Source organism: Phascolarctos cinereus, unplaced genomic scaffold, assembly GCF_003287225.1.
Source record: "Phascolarctos cinereus isolate Bilbo 61053 unplaced genomic scaffold, phaCin_HiC Scaffold_2;HRSCAF=192, whole genome shotgun sequence".
NCBI lineage: Eukaryota > Metazoa > Chordata > Mammalia > Diprotodontia > Phascolarctidae > Phascolarctos > Phascolarctos cinereus.
The window spans coordinates 62,396,375-62,416,720 of NW_027555625.1; the positions used below are offsets into that span (position 1 = coordinate 62,396,375).

The 20,346-nt window shown below is 39.6% G+C and overlaps 1 protein-coding gene across 1 annotated transcript in view; it reads right to left on the reverse strand.

Annotated features, from left to right (window-relative positions):
* The window catches only part of PHAF1 (phagophore assembly factor 1), a 64,127-nt gene that overhangs the window by 34,620 nt on the left and 9,161 nt on the right, over positions 1 to 20,346 (reverse strand). Inside the window, exon 3 of the mRNA XM_020989402.2 lies at positions 9,573 to 9,656. Within this exon, the coding sequence (XP_020845061.1) occupies positions 9,573 to 9,656 (84 nt within the window). The remainder of the gene's footprint in view (positions 1 to 9,572; positions 9,657 to 20,346) is intronic.

Genomic DNA, 20,346 nt, shown 5'->3' on the forward strand with positions numbered 1-20,346 from the left:
AAAAGCTAAACAGTGACTTCCATTTGACCTTAGAGGTAACAGAAAGTCCTTGTAGTTGACAGAAGAGAAATCATACACTAAGATTTGCTTTTAAGGAAAATTTCTTTGGCAGCAGTGTATAGGCTGGACTAGAATGATAAGGGGGTTTGAGGCAGGGAGACCAATTAGAAAGCTGTTGTAACAATCTAGGCTGAAGTGACGAGGGCTTGAACTAAGGTGGTAGCTAGCTATGTGAGGGGAAAGGAGTCAGATGAGAGACTGGGGAAGTAGAAATAACAAGATATAGCTATTGACTGGAAATGTGAGATAAGGGAAAGTGAGTCCAAGATAATGCTCAGATTATCAACATGGGAGACTGTAAGAACTAGTCAAAGGAGATGGATGGAGAATGGTTATACAGGTAGGAGAACAGAGGAGAAAGCCATAAGGAAAGCCCAGAGAATAGAGAGCATTCAGGAGGAGAGGGAAGTCAAGTGGGTCAAATGAAGTAGACAGATTGAGAAGGATGAGGACTGAGGTTTAGCAATTAAGAGATTACTGGTAACTTTAGAGAGGAGTTTTAGTTAAGTGATAAGGTAGGAAGCCAGATGGCAAAAGTAGGGGCAATAAGTGCAGAAATCTCTTTTTAAAGACTTTGGCTGAGAAAGAGTAGAGAGATAGGAGGCAGTAGCTTGAGGGAATGTTAAGGTAGAGAGAAAGATTTTTAAGAATTGGAGAGATTTGACTATGTTTGATTGTTCTAGGAAAGTAACCAGCAGATAAGAGCAAAAGGGAAGAAAAGGGATTTCATGCCAAATGGCCTCAAATTTCTTGGTAAGGTAAGAGTCAAGATCCTGAGCCAAGACAGAGGTGGAGAAGGAAGAAGTGTGGGCAAATGGGAAGTGAATAGAAGTTTTGGAATAGTTTCTGTAGGGAGAGAATCAATTACAGATGAATAAATGGACTGCCTCTTGGCGCAAAAACCCAGCAGAGAAGAGATAATATGATTTTGCAACGTACCCAATTAGCATGGCCTATAAGGCTTCCTCTGGCCAAGTTTAGAAGAGTGTGGGTAAAAGCAGAGAAGACAAATGGCTGGAGTAATCCATAGCAGAGACTTTGCAAGAAAGGAGTGGCATACTGACAGTGCAGAGCTGAAATAGCTAACTCATGGGCTGATACTGGAGAGATAGGAAAGTGAAGTAGGAGCAGGAGTAATGACCTGAGAGGTAGAGGAAATGGAGGCATCAACGAAGGCAAAGAGCTGGAATGATAAGAAGTTATGGCTAAGTAGTACAATGTCCAGAATTTCCAAGTAGGGGGAGTGGAACACTTGAGGGGAATGTCAACTATCCATATGTGTAATTGCAGTGGAATGAAAAGTTGTGGAAATTTAAGAAGGCTAAGAAACTGAGAAGTTAAGGATTTTGAGGGAGCATCTATTGTCTATGTGAATATTAAAGTCTGCTAGTAAATGGGTAGGAGTCAGGGAATAGAGGGAAATGGTAAGTCAGGTGCTAAACTCCTTGAGAAAAGAAAGAAAATTACTTGGGGAGAAGGAGAGGGGAAAAGAGGACCGGATATTTCAGATTGAATGGATTTTAAATGAGGAAAGGTTGCTGAATGATAAGAGATTAAGGAGAATCTAAATAAGTGAGGTACAACAAAAATTTCAACTCCTCCAGGACCAGTGTAATAGAAGTGAGTATGAGTACAGCCAGTGTTCGAAAGGATAGCAAATAACCTTGGACATGCCTTCACTTCTTTAAGCCTCAGTTTCCCTTTTTAAAAAAAATTTATTTATTTTTAGTTTTCAACATTCACTTTCACAAGATTTTGAGTTCCAAATTTTCTCCCCATCTCTCCTCTTCCCTCCACTCTAAGATGACATGCATTCTGAATACGCCTTCCTCCAATCTGCCCTCTGGTCCATCACTGCCCCCCTCCCCGACCCTTTTCTCTTATCCCCTCCCTCTTCTATTTTCCTGCAGGGCTGGATAGATTTCTATATCCCATTGCCTGTATATCTTATTTCCCAGTTGCACATAAAAATAATTTTTAACATTCGTTTTAAAAACTTTTGAGTTCCAAATTCTCTCCCTTCCTCCTTTCCCCACCCACCCTCACTGAGAAGGCAAGCAATTCAATAGAGCTTATGTATGTGTAGTCATGCAAAACACTTCCATAATAGTCATGTTGTGAAAGACTAACTATATTTCCCTCCATCCTATTCTGCCCCGTTTATTCTATTCTCGCCTTTGACCCTGTCCCTCCTCAAAAGTGTTTACTTCTGATTACCCCTCCCCCTAATCTGCTCTCCCTTCTATCATGCCCCCCCCCCTTATCTCTTTTCCCCCTATTTTCCTGTAGGGCAAGATAAATTTCCATACCCAATTGAGTGTGTATGTTATTCCTTCCTTAAGCCAAATCTGGTGACAGTATGATTCACTCATACCCTCTCACCTCCCCCTCTTCCTCTCCACTGTAAAAGCTTTTTCTTGCCTCTTTTATGTGAGATATTTTACCTATTCTACATCTCCCTTTTTCCTCCCAATATAATCCTCTCACCCCTTATTTCAACTTATCCTGTGCCCTCTGTCTGTATCTATATTTCCTCCAACTACTCTAATACCAACAAAGGTCTCATGAGTTACAAATATCAGCTTTCCATGTAGGAATGTAAACAGTTCAACTGTAACAAGTTCCTTATGATTTTTCTTTCCTGTTTACTTTTTCATGTTTCTCTTGAGTCTTGTATTTGAAAAGTCAAATTTCCTATTCAGCTCTGGTCTTTTCATCAAGAATGCTTGGTGTACTTCAGAAATATGTGTAAAGACTTGCATGGACTGATGCTGAGTGAACTGAGCAGAACCAGGAAAAGTTGTATACAGTAACAGCTACGTTGTGTGATGACTAACTTTAATAGACTTAGCTCTTTTCTGCAATGCAAGGATCTAAGACATCTCCAAAAGTCTCATGATGGAAAATACTATTCACATCCAGAGAAAGGATGATGGAATTTGAATGCAGATCGAAGAATATTATTTGCTCTTTTTTTCCCCTTCTGTTTTGTTTCTTCTTTCTCGTGGTTCCTCCTACTGGTTCTTAATTCTTCTTTACCACATGATTAAAAATATATTTAATAGGAATGTACATGTAGAGCTTATATCAGATTGCATGGTGTCTGAGGGAGGGAGTAGGAAAAAATTTAAAACTCAAAAACTTACAGAAATCATTGCTGAAAACTAAAAAAAAATAATTTTTAAAAATTTAAAAAACAAAAAAAAATGCTTGAAATTCCTCTATTTCTTTGAATATCCATTTTTTCCCCCCTGAAGGATTATACTCAGTTTTGCTGGGTAGGTGATTCTTGGTTTTAATCCTAGCCTCTTTGACCTCTGGACTATTACATTCCAAGCCCTCCAATCCCTCAATGTAGAAGCTGCTAAATCTTGTGTTATCCTGATTGTGTTTCCACAATACTTGAATTGTTTCTGGCTCCTTGCAATATTTTCTCCTTGACCTAGGAACTCTGGAATTTGGCTACAATATTCCTAGGAGTTTTCCTTTGGGGATCTCTTTTAGGAGGTGATCAGTGGATTCTTTCCATTTCTATTTTATCCTCTGTTTCTACAATATCAGGGCAGTTTTCCTTGATAATTTCTTGAAAGATGATGTCGAGGCTCTTTTTTTGATCATGGATCTCAGGTAGTCCAATAACTTTAAAATTATCTCTCCCCGGATCTATTTTCCAGGTCAGTTGTTTTTCCAATGAGATATTTCACAATGTCTTCTATTTTTTCATTCTTTTGGTTTTGTATTATAATTTCTTGATTTCTCATAGTGATATTAGCTTCCAGTTGCTCCATTCTAATTTTTAAGGAAGTATTTTCTTCAGTAATCTTTTGGACCTCCTTTTCCATTTGGCCAATTCTGCTTTTTAAGACATTCTTCTCCTCACTGGCTTTTTGGACCTCTTTTGCCATTTGGGTTAGTCTATTTTTAAAGGTGTTATTTTCTTTAGTATTTTTTTGGGTCTCCTTTAGCAAGCTATTGTCTCCTTTTTCATGATTTTCTTGCATCACTCTCATTTCTCTTCCCAGTTTTTCCTCTACTCCTCTTACTTGCTTTTCAAAATCCTTTTCAAGCTCTTCCATGGCCCGAGATCAATTCATATTTTTCTTGGAGGCTTTGTTTGTAGGAGCTTTGACTTTGTTGTCTTCTTCTGGTTGTATGTTTTAATCTTCCTTGTTACCGAAGTAAGATTCTATAGTCTGAATTTTTTTATGCTGTTTGCTCATGTTCCTAGCCAATTACTTGACTTTTTAACTCTTTGTTAAGGTAGGGCTTTGTTTCCAGTGTAGAGGGTGTACTGTTCCAAGCTTCAGAAGTTTTGTGCAGCTGTTTTCAAAGATAATTCTAGGGACTTGTAAATTTTCAGTTCTTCCAAGGTGGTATGATCAAAGGAAAGGTGTTTACTCCTTTTCTGGCCTGGGCTCTGGTGTATGAGTAACCACAAGCACTTCTTTTCTGCCTTGGAAATGTGAAGAGGATTCTCTCTGCACCGCTGCCACAAGCTCTGCCATACCAGAGCTCCTCCTTGTTCCAGGACCACCACCCAGGCCTGCAATCCAGATCCAAGCATGGGTAGAACAAGAGAATCCTGCCTCAGCACCAGCAAAAAGATCCCTGCAATCCTCCTCTAATCAACCATTCCATCCTCCCACAGTCTGTGAGACCTCCAGAAGAAGCCATCACCCTGGGGTTGCAACAGGGCTGGGGCCAGACCTCGCTCCTCTCTCACCGAGGTCCAATAGACCTTTCCTATTGACCTTCTAAGTTGTCTTTGGTGTTTGTGGGTTAAGAAGTCTGGAAACTGCCACAACTGCCAGTGATTTAGTCCCCTGAACTTCGCTCCTCTCCCGGCCTGGTGCAACAGACTTTTCCCATTGACTATCCAGGTTGTCTTGGGCTGGAAACTTGTTTCACTGTCTTTCTGTGGGTTCTGCTGCTCTAGAATTTGTTTAGAGTCATTTTTACAGGTATTTGGAAGGATTTGAGAGAGAGCTTAAACAAGTCATTGCTTTTACTCTGCCATCTTGGCTCTGCCCCTTAAGCCTCAGTTTCCTTATCTGTAAAATGGGAATAATACTACCAGCACGACCTCACAGGATTATTGTTTGAGGAAAGAACCTCATAAACCTTAAACTCCTAAAGAAATGGATATTATTATGATGCTAGCAGAAGGATCAAGCAACAGTAGCCAAGATGATGCTCTACAAATACATCTTCTGTGCTCAGCCTGACATACCTTCAAGAGACATATTATAATTTTATCTTAGGCAACAGGGTTCTTTCAGCCAGTATCCAGAGTACTTTCCCTAGCTTCCATCTTATAAATTCTATTTACCACCTGTCCCTTGTTTGTAATACCTCTGAAAAATTTACTGACACAATTTTCTGGAGGAAAATGCCATCACATTCTTCTTCATAGGTTTCCAGAAGCCCAATAATTCTCAAGATTTCCCATTCTTGATCTATCTTCCAGAACTGTCACTTCCATCTGAGCTGCTTTCCAATCTTTGTCCAATTGAGTTATTTTGTAGGGTTATTTCTTTTGTGTTTTCACCTTACCTTGTCATTCCATCAACTTCTTGAGGAATTTTATTTGGTAGTATTATATTATTTGGTAGCAATTTTAAAATTCTAAGCCTCTAAGAAAAAAATCCATTTAAACAAACAAGCTCTCAAATGATCATGTATAAAACCATAAGCTCCAAATTGTCCATGTTTTCTAAAGTATGTATCAACAAAACAACAAAAATGTACTACCTGCTTCCTTTCGATCTTTTTTGTGTGTGCATTCAGATTTTCTGCTGTAAATTTTTTTACATCATCATAGTCAGTCTGCATAATGGAGTTTTAATACTGTTTTCTTCTGTTGAGGAATTTCTGGCTTTTGATGATACCTCTTTCTTTAGAGGTTGCTGACTGGTCCTTTATTTATTTATTTGTTTGTTTTGCGAGGCAATTGGGGTTAAATGACTTGCCTAAGGTCACACAGCTAGTAAGTGTCAAGTGTCTGGTCTCAGACTGGATCTGAACTCAGGTCCTTCTGACTCCAGGCTCGGTGCTCCATCCACTGCACCACCTAGCTGCCCCTGACTGGTCTTTTAATTTTTTTAAATGTCTTTTCATTGGGTTAGAGCTTTTCTCTGGCTCACTAATTTTTGATATAACCTATTTTGGGCATTTCCCATGACTTTCCTTTTTTTGTGCATGTGGCACTTCTACTGCTATTTGAGATGGGGGGGGATATTGAGGAGGTGGGCTCTTTCGTAGCTTCTTACTCTAACATCTTCTTCCAGGATCCAAATGAGACCTTGGCGCTTTCAAGTGCTCTGGATGGTCTATATCTTCAACCCAGGGAGCACCGATAAACCACAAGACCATATTCTGTGGCAGGGGAGTTTGTCTGGTTTCCCAATCAATATTTCAATTTTGATGCACTGGAGATATCTCTGGCACATTGTAATATACAGGTTTTCCTTTCTTCTCTCCATTAATCTATAATCTGAAAGAAGTTAGTTTGTGGTACTCAGGGTAAATGGAGAAGGAAGGGATAGCATGTGAAGAAAACAGCCAGGAAGTAAGACGTATGGACAGGGAAGAAGAATAGGGAGAGTAGAAAGGAAAACACCCACTGTTGTGGTTTGACAAATTTTTAGGTGTGTCGTAGGCTGAAAAAGACTAGTGCGATAGACATACGAATGGCTCTTACAGTAGTATCACCCAAGACTTACTATCAGTTCAGCAACAGTACTTCTCATGCTTGGATAGAAAGACTCACCAGAAAACACTGAGGTAATTGCTGAGTCAGTAGACTGGAGGTGGCGTCATGGGCAAGTTACATGAAATTATGGGAACTACAAATGGAATAAGATGGTTTTGCTCAACACTCTACATATTCTTCACTGGTCTTCAAAAAGGGCTTCGATGACCCAAATGGAGACAGATAATCGCTGTGAACAGCTGTGGAGTGAGAGTGAGAAAGCCCTGCTCCGTGACTCACAGGCTCAAGTTCTGACAGACTATGAAGCACCAAGCGAGGCTCTCCTTGCACACAGCATGAAAGTCTCCCATTTCCTCCTTCCCCATTAACAATCCAATATGTTCCCCCCCCCCCCCCGAGCAGAGCGCTTTGCCAGAGTAGCTTCAGTGCCTGCCTGCTCCTCATCATGGGGCTTCCCTGCTCTTTCCTTACTTCCCTCGAACTTTCAGCCATAATCCTAATTTTCAGCATCGCCGAGAGGGGCGAGGCCCATAGGTGGGAGACAAACAAGTCTGATGGCAAAGAACATGAAGCCTGTTTTCAGACTTTTTTCAATGTATTAATCAGTTATGCTGTATTTTTTTCCTTTTCCTTTCTGTCTTACAAACATATTTGTTATATAGGATAGCTCTCTTTGAGAGGGGGAGAGGAAGGGATACTAGGGAATATTTTGTTGATGTAAAAATATATCAATTAAAGCTTATTAAAAAAAGAGAATGTGAGAGATATATTGTTTTTAGAGAAACCACTTTGAGACTCAGGAAGTTCATATTCTTTCTCACCCAAGTCTATGCAGCTTGGGTCAAAGCTGAATAATCTTGATAACTGACGCTTGTGATCTGAAACGAAAGTATAAATCTTTCCAAAGGGATACACTATAACCTGAACACCAACCTGAACCTACCTTCTAACTTGTAGCTTTGAAACAATAAGGCTCCTGTGCCCCATAACGAACCTATGAGCTACCCTGGGATTTGTAAACAACGTATTCAAGAAATATCTTGGACTAAAACAGGTTCTATGAATTGTAGCATCCCAATAAGCACACAGCTCAAACAAATAATGCACTAGTGACTATTATGTCAATCCAAAAACAACATTTACTCAAGGTCTCCTATGCTCAAAGAAAGCCACCAATAAAGAGTTGGATAACTCCCAAGCCCACTAGTCTGCACAGGATCTGAAGACAAGTCACAGCCTCTGTCCTTTAATAGTTAAAGCCTAACACCAAAATGTAGCAAAGTGAAAGACCTTCTCTGCAACAATATTTTTAGCCCTCTACTGTGGGATCAGACCTCATTCTAAATCGTTTCTATGTAACTGTCCCTAACTTGCATTGGACAAAAAAAAGTCATCCCCTCTGTGACCAACCTTTGGAATAATGTGCCACTCTGTATTTAGCAAATAGTCTGTTGCTAGGTCTATGCTCAAATTTTTTCTAGCCTGACTGGCCCTGCCAAAGAGTTTGAACTCCACTGGCAGAGCACAGAGGTGACTCTAAGCTCCCACAGGTTAGAAGTACATACCAGAGCAGAAACTGTGTGGAGGACTCACAATCTGTAGTCCCTGATCAACGAGATCACAGATCTAAAGATTCAATACAACAAAAATACTTTGGCAAGCTACCCAAAGCAAACAGATGCCATGTCCTTGTTCCATCTTACCAGCACCCACATCAGCTCACTAGCTCTAGTTCTTGCACAATCCTGACTATCTTATCTCTGTGATACATTGGCCAGGTTGCTGCATCCAGGTCTTAGGACCTGGATTCAAAAGCTGGCTTTACCACTTACTACCTATGTAACTCTAGGTAAGTTGTTTCACCTTTCTGGGCCTCAGTTTCCTCATCCGTAAAATCAGGGGCTGGACTTTAAGGTTCTAGGATCCCTTCCTTCCAGAGGGGCTTGAGATTTTCATAATATTTCGGCCTCTCATCATGCCCCCTTTAGTCAATATTTGGCTTCAGAGAGAAGGCTAGTTTTGCCTTTGTGAAACAAGAGAAAGAAGCTCCAATATTACTATTAGCCCCTGGCCTTCCATTGATTTCTAAGTGGAAATGGGATGGCACTGATTTGTCAACTACTGAAGTGGAAGATAAACACAGCATGGAAGAGAGCAATGACCACCAGATGAAGCCAGAAGTCTGGATCTCAGGCAGCTGACTACATTAGAAGGAGGAGGATTTGAAGTCACATGCCTGAAGATCTCAGGTCTACCACTCACTACCTGGGATCAGAGGCAAGTTACTCTTCTCCTCTCTTGGATTCAATTTCTTCTGTGAAATGAGGAAGGTAGACTAGATTATCTCTGAGTTCCCTCCCAGTGATAAATTTTATTAAGCTTTTGTGGAAAGACCACTGGATCTTAACCCTGGCTCTGCCATGACTTCTGCACAAGCTTAGGCAATTCACTTCGTCCCTCTAGACCTCAATTTCCTTTGTACAATAAGGCAGTTGGACCACGTCTCAGGATCAGAGACTTGGAGTTGGATGGAACCTTGGACTGAATTATCTCTAGGGTCCATCCCAGTTCTAAAATTCTATGATACAAAGGCATTTCTTCCCAGCCTTTAGTTTTCTCATCTGTGAAGTGGACTATGTGAGGATTAAGTACCTCTTAATAATCAAGTGTGCTACTGGGAGTAACAAAATCCATCTTGTCCAGCATGACAAAAATCTATCCTCTAAAAGGCATGAAGCTATACTCAAAAAGACTGAATGACTGTCAAACATCAAATATCTCAAATGACATTTGTATTTACCTTTAGCCGCTGATTGAAAGCATCAAACAGTAGTTTGATTCCGTCCTGAGTCAGGTTAAGGATGAGGTCATGACTAAGAGGGGCCTGCAAGACAAAGAGAAAACAACATGAGGACTTCACTCATCCAAACAGGACTTATAAAGCACTTATTCTGTGTTTATACTCTGGCACTAGGAGCTGAGGGAAATACAAAAGCAGACAAGCAGTAGGCCCCGTCCTCAAGGAATCTCACAGACCAATAGATTTGGACACTAAGAAGTGGTGCTATTTATATGAAATACGTTGTTTTCAACCAGCAATGTTATTTCCACAACACTCGTTGGTAAGATATTTATGTACCTAATTTTCATAAAACTATATTCCATTTTGCTCAACTTATGCAGAAATGACACATTTTTATTCTGATTTCACCACTTTTGGTCAAATGCTACAAGGAAAGAAGCCATACGCAGATTCTTATTGTTGCAACTGAAAACTGTCCTCTCTTAATTGCCAAATCTAACAGTTTTTTCCTCAAATCTCCAATGCTCTTGAACTCTGTGCAGACTCTGAACTATCAGTCACCTTCTTCTCTTGGATACTCTCTCCTCTCTAAATTTCAAGACAACACTCTCCCCTGGTTCTCCTACCTGTCTGACTATTCCTTTGCAATTCCCTCTGCTGAATCTTCATGCAGGTCACACTCACAAACCCAGATGTCTCTCAAGATCTGTCCCGGGCCCTCTTTCTCCCACTATAGTATTTCACTTGGTGATGTCACCAGCTCCATGGATTCAATCATCATCTCAAGACTGATGACTTTTGGATGACTGAACCTATTATCTTTCCCCCTAAATCCTCCTTTCTTTCAAACTCCCCTCTTACTGTTGAGGGTACCACCATCCTCCCAAGTCACTCAGGCTCAAAACCTAGGTATCATCCCGGACTCCCTCCTTTCTCTCATTCCCCATATCCAAAGAGTTGCCAAATACTGCCAATTCTATCAGGCATATATGCCCCTTTCTTTCCTTTCAAATTGCCACCACCCTGGTGCAGGCCCTCATCACCTTATACCTGAACTATTCAATAGCTTTCTGGTTGATATCCCTACCTCAAGTCTCTCCCAATTACAGTCCACCCTCTACTCAGCTGCCAAAATGACCTTCCTAAAATGCAGCTCTAACTATGTTGCCTGCCTCCTGTTCAATAAACTCCTGAGGCACTTCATTACTTTTAAGATCAAACACAAAATCCTGTTTGGCTTTTGAAGCCCTTGCCACTTTCCCAGTCTTCTTATACTCAGCCATATGCCTTATAGTCATACATACACTACGTGGTCCAGTAACTCTGGCCTTCTTGCCGTTGCTCCATCTCTTGAGTCTGTGCCTTTTCACTAGCTGCCTCTTGTGCTAACAAGGGTCTATATCCTGGTCCTCTTTTTTTGGGAGGGTTGGTATCAGAGCCCAGTCACCCATTCAAAAAGTGTTAACACATACTATGTGTGTTCTGCCCTCAGGGACCTACAACCTAGTAGAGAAGATCATACAAGTGTATACATATATAAACACACACACACACACACACACACACCCCCATAACATAAGGTCCACTATTACAAAAGAGACATACGGGCAGCTAGGTGGTGCAGTTGATAGAGCTCCAGCCTTGGAGTCAGGAGGACCTGAGTTCAAATTCAGCCTCAGACACATAACACTTACTAGCTGTGTGACTCTGGGCAAGTAACTCAACCCCAATTGCCTCATATATAAAGAGGCACACAGCGCTTCAAATTTTCAAAGGAGAAAGAAATCACTTCTAATTTAAGAGGTAGGAAGAAGGCAGAATCAGAAAAGTTTTCATGAAGGTATCAGCATTTGAGCCCAGTGTTGGTAAAACGAGGATAATATTTATAGTACCTACCTCACAAGGCTGTGGCGCTGATGAGATCACAAGAAAAACACTGTAAGGAACTATACAGATGTGAGCTGTTGGGAAATGTTAGCAATGACAGAAGAGATTTGGAGGATACAAGCGAGGCAGGAGATTTCCAGGGGCAGGTATGAGCAAAGATATAGAAATGGGAAAGCAAGAGATTTGTTCTGAGAACATCAAGCAGTCCAAGTACAAATGTGAAGGGAATAGTGAGAAAAAAGGATGAAAAGATAGGCTTGTGGAGGACCCTGAATGTCAGCTTATGGAAAATGACCTTATCCTACGGGTGATGGGAAGCCCTTGAAGCTTCCTGAGCAGGGGAATGACATGATCAGAACTATGTATTAGGAAGAAGTGAACAGTGTGGTGCAGTGGGAAGAACACTGGATATGAAATCAGAAGACCCGAGTTTGCATCCCTGTTCCGCCATTTACTAAGCATGTCATCTTGGTCAAGTCTTTTCCGTTCTGGTACCTAACCTTTCTCCTTCATAGGATAAGGAAGTTCTAGTAGAGTATTTCTAAGGTCCCCTCCAGGTCTAACGTCTATGATCTTCTCACTGAATCTGGAGTCAAATGAATTGGCTTGAAATTTTGGCCCTGCAGATAGGAAAGTCATAACACCTTTCCGGGCCTCATCTAAGGGACTGGATTAGATGATTTCTAAGATTTCTACCAACTTTTAAAAAAAATTATATTTGAATTTATTTCAAACTTAAATACAATAAGAAAAAAAATACATTGCCATGCACATAGCAGAGCACGAGAGGATTCAATACAAAGCAATACATTTCCATTTCAAGAAAACCTACATAATATATATTACACACTGTTTTCAAAGTTCTTCATCTTTTATTTCCTCATATGTTTTCTTTTGTCCACTGCTGTGCACTTTTTACTTCCCCTCTCCCCTCCCCAAGAAAGTTATAATTAAGCATGATATATTTATATATGTATGTATATATAATATATATACACACATATATATATACATATCCATAAACATACGCATATATACATACACAAATGCATATATGTAAGACCATATCATACTTATTTCCATTTGTCATTTGTTTCTCTGTAGGTGGACAGCATCTTCATTTATAAGGCCAAGTCTTTCCATATATTTCTAAATCCACCAGCTCATAATTTCCTACACCACTACAATATTCTGACCCAATCATATGTATCTGGGAGAATGTCTATGAGAGTTTTTTCCCCCCAATTTTTTCCTTCATTCCCTCTATTTTTGGCTACATAGATTTTATTTATGCAGGAAAATTTTAATTTAAAATAATCAAAATTATCCATTTTACTTCTCAATACTACTTTCACCTTATAATATAGTTTAAGGTCTGATAATACTGAATCTAGTTCCTTTGTATCTTTCCCCCCTGGTTTCCTTGAAATTCCTGACCCTCTGCTCTTCCAAATGAACCCTTTTATTATTTTTATTACCTCAGTAAGATAATTTTTAAAAATAATTTTAATTGTGATGGCATTACATAAACAGATTAGTTAGGTAAAACTGTCGTTTTAAAAATTATATTAGCTTTACCTACTCATGCACAATAAATATTACTTCAATTATTTAGATCAAACTTTGTATAAAAGGTGCTTTGGGTTTATATTCATATAGTTATATTCATATAACTACTGATTAATATGGCTGACACATAGTATAGTTTCCCTATTTTTCTCTTTTGATTAAATCTGATTTTAGTTTTAACTCTGAGATCATGATTACTATTCCTGCTTCTGTACCTAATAAATTCTACTCCTGACCTTTACTTTGTTTGTGTATCTCTCATTTTCATAGCATTTCCTAAAAGCAACATATTGTTGAATTCAAATTTTTAATCTATCAGTTTCCATTTTATGAGTAAATTCATCCCATTCATATTCTAAACTATAATTACTTGTATATTTTCCTTCTTCCTGTTTTCCTCACTATCCCTCTCACCCTTTTCCTATTCCTCCTCACTCCTCTACTTCTACTCGTTACCTTGCTGTCCTATTCCTTAACCTATCCCTCCCACCAAGAATCCCTCCTATATCCTCTTCCTCCACATCATCCCCTTACCCTCTTATTTCTTTCAGAATATAGATTTTGATACCCTTCTGAATATATATGCTGTTCCTTTTTTAGCCCATTCCCATTAATCTGCAACCCCTTTTATAACCCCCTTATCCTATTTCCTATCCTTCCCTTATACTTTCCCCTTGCCCTCCTATTTTTTTCTGAATTTAGAAGACTTTTATATCCTTCTAGATATTTATGTATTGTTCCCTCTTTAACCCATTCCCAGTGAGAGTAGGGTTCCAAAATTACCCACCCTCCTCCTCCATATCAGTTCTTCCTCTTGCACCTCATTTGTATGAGATAATTACTCTTTGCCTTCTCCTACACATTTTTGCTTTTTAGAATCACATCATACTCATCTCTACCTTACTCTTTCTTTTGAACTACCCAATTACTAATGACAATCTTGGACATATGGTTTATATTTCCACCTATAAAAAGTAAAAAAATTTGTCCTTATTGAGTCCCTTGTAATTAGTCTTTGATGTTATATCAACTTTTCTATTTAGTTCTGGACTTTCTGCAATAAAATCCTGAAAGTCTGTCAATTCATTGAATGCCCCCCCCCCTTTTCCCCATTCAGGATTATACTTAACTCTGCTGGGTATGTTATTTTTGGCTGGAACCCCAGTTCTTTTACTCTTTGATATAGTTCTCCTCTCTGGCCTGGAACCAAGACCAAGAACTTAGCTCTCCTGTAAGTACCCACAGCCAGCAGCATGCCCACCCACTGCTTCTGCACTCACCAGGTATGTGCTAGTTACTTCTTGCCCAGGATCACATGTTGGCAGTCCAGCTGGGCCTAGGGTCCCTTGTCAGGAGAGGCTCCTTCAATCTTCCCCCACTAAGATGCCCAACACTGTTTGGGAGGTGAAAATTCCTGTAGCTAAGGTGGAGGCTACCTACCAACCCAGCTGCTCCAGGGTTCACTGCTCCCTGCTGTCAGCAGAACTAGCCTGGCGGTGTTTACACTTCACTCAGGGCACTGAACCCCTGTCCTGGAATCTTTCTTCTGATCTTCTCTGGTTGTCCCAGGAAGGAGGACCACTCTTTTGCCCCAACTCTTGATTATTTCTGCCGCTCTATATTGACCCTGAGGTACTGTTTTGTCTTGTTTGTGGAGGAAATCTGGAGAGCTGGGAATTTTCTGACCTACTCTGCCATCTTCCCTTCTACCAGCTTTAAATCTATTATCCTTACCTTAATCTGGTAGCATACCTTGGATGAATTAGAATAGGGAGACAATGGAGGCAGTGAGACCAGTTAGCAAGCTCTTATACGTCAGTTGTAATTATTTATCTCACTTCAGATTCTGGCTCTGACCTTGGGCCTCAGATTCCTCAACTGTCAAATGAGGGGGATGGGTTAGATGTCCTCTAGTCTCTTCCAAATCTATGACTGAGGAATGTCTCACTCTGTAGGAAGAAACCATCTCAGGGCCTACAAGAAAGCTCCTCTAGAGTCATTCTTTCTTCTCTAGATTCACACAGATTAGTTTCATGGCTGGGATAAACACCTTAAATCCATGGTCCTTTGAAGCTGATGTCATTGAGTAGCTATGGCCACTCATAAGGCCACAACTGCAGCCTCCCACAAACCTGATGTCACTGTTAGGTGAGATAAAACACTGGTTTAGATGGATTAAGGGGTCAGAACCTATGTGGCAATTCTGCTGTGAGACTGAGTAGGGAAATTCCTCTTGCCTCAGAAAGGTTTCTGGGGCTGTGAAATAACCTTATGGTAGAAGATACTCTGTCTCTCCACCCTCATCAGAAAGCAAGGTGGCTTACAGACTGTCAGGATGATAATAGGGTTTCCCAAGACAGAATGGTGGTAGCTAGAAGCCTAACAGCCCCCTTTAAAGCACCAGAGTGACAGTGGAGTCAAATCACGTAACTCTCTCTTCCAAAATGGATTTGATTTTTACAAACATCAAAACTATTCAACATCATGAGAGGGCTTTCTAGGGGCCAAGGCCCAAATGACTATTTCCAAGACTCATTATGCAATGCTGTTTAAAAACAAGCATATCTACCACCTACAGTTTGTATTCTGATACATGTGAAGGGAACCACAGGACTTAGAGATGAAAGGAACTTCAGACATTAAATATTAGGGCTGGAAGGACCTCAAAGAGAAAGCTCATATAATACCATTCACTTCTACAGGTGGAAAAACTGAGGCTTGGAGAATTAAAATGACTTCTCAGACAAATGTAGCTAATATGAACCTAAGTCAGATTTAAAACTAGGGTTCTCTTTACAATACTCTGATGCTTAGGGGTCTCTGAAATGAGGTCACAGAGCTCCCCGCTGAACTGCCTATGCCTGTAGCTCCTTCCACGAACCCACTTGTCATTTCTCAGCTATCCAGATTACAGAACTGGTCTCTCTGGGGTATTCCCCCATACAGTGGATAACAGAGCACTAGATAATAAAAACATATCAAAACACATTTTAAAAAATTTTCATTATAATTTTGTTCAAGTTATTATAGTTTGATAATAATAACAATATAATATATTATTCTGCCATTTAGAATTTATTGGCTTTTATAAAGTAGTGCGAGATTACTTTTTGCAAGCAGTCTACTTGCATGTATAATGAATGCTAATTCTCTTCTTATCCTATTTCTTTCTTTCTGATGGAGTGTTGACATATGTTATTTCTTTCTTTTGAATTTAGCAGTTGAATTGCTTGGCTTGAATACATTGAGAATTATTACATTAAAGAAAATCATGATCCTGCCTAGGTCATGCATCATTATAGTAGATGAAATCTTTCTGAGATAAGACTAGAGAAACCATTGCTTAATTTTCCAATATGTTTATGTACACGTCTTAGGTGATTAAGCTGTGGACAAAATAACAACATAGTAAACTCTTTCTGTCCCCCTCCTAACCAAGATGACCTCTACAATTCCTACCTGCTCCAGCATTCTTCTAGAAGTCTGTGACTTTAAAGTTCCTTCCATTTATTCCTTTTTTGTATGCATCAATAACTGTGTTAACCTTAACTTTTTAACTGAAGAATATAATCAAGTTCCTATCTCTTACAATGTTACAGAGCTAGACGTAATTAATTTTGAGGTATGTAATCCTTACATACAGAACCCAATATTTTCAATGCATACATCACTCTCTTAAGGCTTATCAGTGGCACACTTTGGGACAGGTCCTGTGATTTCTCTCATTCAGGGCATTCCCAGCAAGTCAGCTCCCTCCAGCAAGGCAGCTCTTACCCTGCTTGGCCACTTTCAGGGCCAGCAAGCTGCTCAGGACACTAACAGTAGAAGTGACTTGTTCCATGTCAGATATGGATCAGGGGTAGAATTTGAACCCAGGTCTTCCTAAAAAGAGATCTCTACTCCGTATGTTCAGCTACCTCTCAGCTGCTTTTATCTAGACAGACTGCAAATGCTCTGCGGAGACAATATCTTCAGCTACTTCAATTATCCATTTTTTTCACCCAACATTTATTCAGCTGCAAAGCACAGGCCACTAAAGCAAGCAAACCCCAAAACAAAAGGAGACAGTCCCTGACCTAGAAGGGATTACATTCTACTTGGTAATATACCAAGAAGATAACTTATAGAGAGAAAAGAGATATAACAAATATGAGTATTAAGAAAGCTTTCCAACAGGAAGTGGCCCTGAGTCATGCCCTGAAGGGGTTAGAAAGGGAACAAGTATTGCCAAAGTGCCTACTATGTGCCAGGCACTTTAAAGTATTACCTCATTTGATCATCACAACAATCCCGGAAGGTAGGTGCTATTATGATTCACATTTTACAGTTGGGGAGACAGAGGAAATTAGTTTCCCAGCATGACACAGCTAATAAGTCCCTGAGGCTGGACTGCCAGTGCTCTACCCATATTTAGGCATAAAAGAAAGCCTATGTAAAAGCATAGAGGAGATGGACCTGAATTTGGGGAATAGCAAGAAGGCTGATTTCCCTGGAATGTAATGTGTGAGGAGTCACACGGAATCAATCTGGAAGGTAGGCTGGAATCAGACTGTAAGGTATAGTTATGAATCTTAGTATGGTACAATTTTGAATAAAGCTCAAATGCCTTACTACCTTAGCTTGCTAACATAATTTTTATCTCTAAGAAGATAAAAATAATTAATTTTCTAACATTCACATTTAGATCCCACAAAGGTATCAGTAATATCTGTCTAGATAGAGAGATATTATGGGACTTTTTTTTTAAGGCAAGTTAATTGTGAAAAAAACAAAACAAAAAACAAACCCCAAAACATTCTCTGCACATGATGAAATAGAAAAGAAATTCTTAAGAACAATGAACCAGTAAAGTAGAAGCCCAAGAAAGCACCATAGATGCAATTAAACTGGAACTGCATCAAAATTCAGACCAATCTGGTGTAATGGGCTCTATTCTGCTTACTGCATTTTAAGAGGGACACCGGGGCAGCTAGGTGGTACAGTGGATAGAGCACTGGCCCTGAAGTCAGGAGTACCTGAGTTCAAATCCAGCCTCAGACCAAAACACTTGACACCTACCAGCTGTGTGACCCTAGGCAAGTCACTTAACCCCAATTGCCAAAAAAAAAAAAAAGAAAAAAAAAGAAAAAAAAGGAGGGACACCAAGGAGATGGGTTACTGGGTTCAAAGAGTGATAAGACACATGGTAGGAATAAGCAGGCTGCAACATATTACCAATAACTGGCATGAAAAGAATAACTGAGGACAAGTATGACGAGAAAAGTTGGTAAAACAGTGAGGGAGAATAAGGAGTAAAGAGAAACACTCAGTGCTATCCTGGTATATACGAACTATTAAAGGAAGAAGAGGAAAATCTCCTGCATACTGGCAGGTCCTCTACTGAAGACCTGAACGCCACAGGACAGAATGTGCTGAGATCTGCTCAGGTAAAAGGATCCCCCACATTGATAAGATCACAGGACCACTGAAGTATGCTGAAGTATGAAAACATTTACAGGCTAGACCATGTCTAGGAAAGAGAGGGAGGCTCAAAACTACACAGCATAAGGATCAGATGATTTTTAAGGATCAGCTAAAAATCAGGGAATTTTAGAATGAAGAGAAGATCAACAGAATACATGACCAAGGTCTTCAAATATCTTAATGGAGGTCACACTAAAAGGGAACAGGAGCAGTCTAAGTATCTCCAGAGATAAGTCTGAGTGCTTATAAGGAGCCAGATTTCAGTTAAGAAAGAATTTTCTAACAACTGGAACTCTCCAACAAGGAAAATAGTTGCTCCTAAGACAGTAAACATTTTGTCACTGGAGGTGCTCAGGCAAAGGCAAACTGACCCCTTGGATTTCTTCATTTCAGAATCTAGTCTATGTTTCCATAGATAACCTAACAATAATTGCTTCCAGCCAAATGACTAAACTTGCTGTCCTGAAATGAAGATGGTCAGCAGGGATAGCTAATGCTTCTTCGTTATTAAAATTTAAAGTAGATTTCAAAATTTATCTAACCTGGATATCTGTAGCTTATTTTAATTAACTGAATGCCAACATTGTGGTGAGCCAAAAAATAAAGCAGCCCAACTTCTTTATTTTAATTTCTAGTTACCTGTATCAGCAGATCAAATTGGTGAGCATTTAGAAGCCAGACATTTACACTCACACTGGATTGAAGGTAATCTGATCGTGGCAAGGACAAAGTTGTGACCTCTCCCTTTAGAGATGAAACATTATTTCCATATCTTGGATGACACATTCAGACCTAATGAAATGTAATTCTTTGACAATATTCCTAAACCACTATCCACTTTTTTTTCCAGTAGGGAACATAGACCGCTGCTAGATTAACATTCCTAAATTATGTTTCTATCCCTTCAATTTCTTTTCTGTTTCATCATATACAGAAAATGTTTTTTCACAATTGACTTGCCTTTCAAAAATCCCATAGTCTCACTCTACCTATTCCCTCATATCCCTTCATGCCCCTACCGCTCATGAACCTACATTGGTTTACTACTGACCACCAAAGCCTGTTATCAGCCTAACATTTAAACCCCTCCATAATCCAACCTCATCTTGGTCATCCAACCTCATCTCCTACTACTGTCCAACATAAACCCTCCATGTTATTCTGACTGGTCTTTTCACTTTCTAAGCTCCTTTCTGCCTCTATGCCTAATATTATTAAGTATCATAAGGATTGTTTAATATTAGAAAGGAGCTTAGAGATCATCTACACTAACTTTCTCATTTTTTAGGTGAAGAAACTGAGTTTTAGAGAGGTGAAATGACTTAAGGACTAACAAATAGTAAGCAAAAAGGCTAGAATTAATTTCATGAGAATATACTAACTGGAAAAATAAAATACCAGAAGGCAGAAAGTTCTGTGGGAGCACAAATGAACAAAAATGGGGCATTCTGGGCAAGGCAGGCATGGGATAAAACCAAAGATATTCCAGTTACAAGACAGCCTGGTTATAATGTCTTCTAATCCCAACAAAAGATTATAAACGATGTAGTACATTCCAATAAAAATCAATTAACTTATTTTGCAACTATTTACAGTTAGGTAAGTTAACATGCAAAAATGGCCAAAACAACTTGTCAGTCATTTAATGGGTTGCCATCAGCTTTCTTTGTCCATTTATGTCAATACACACAGACACACACACACTTATTTTTACACTGTCATGATGTATAATCTGTTCTGGTTTTACTTTTTTCACTTGATTGTACCGTCTAAAGGACAATATTGCAAAAGGATGCTGACTGGGACAACATACAGGGCACACTTGTACTTTCTTCTATGCAGACTTTTCTAA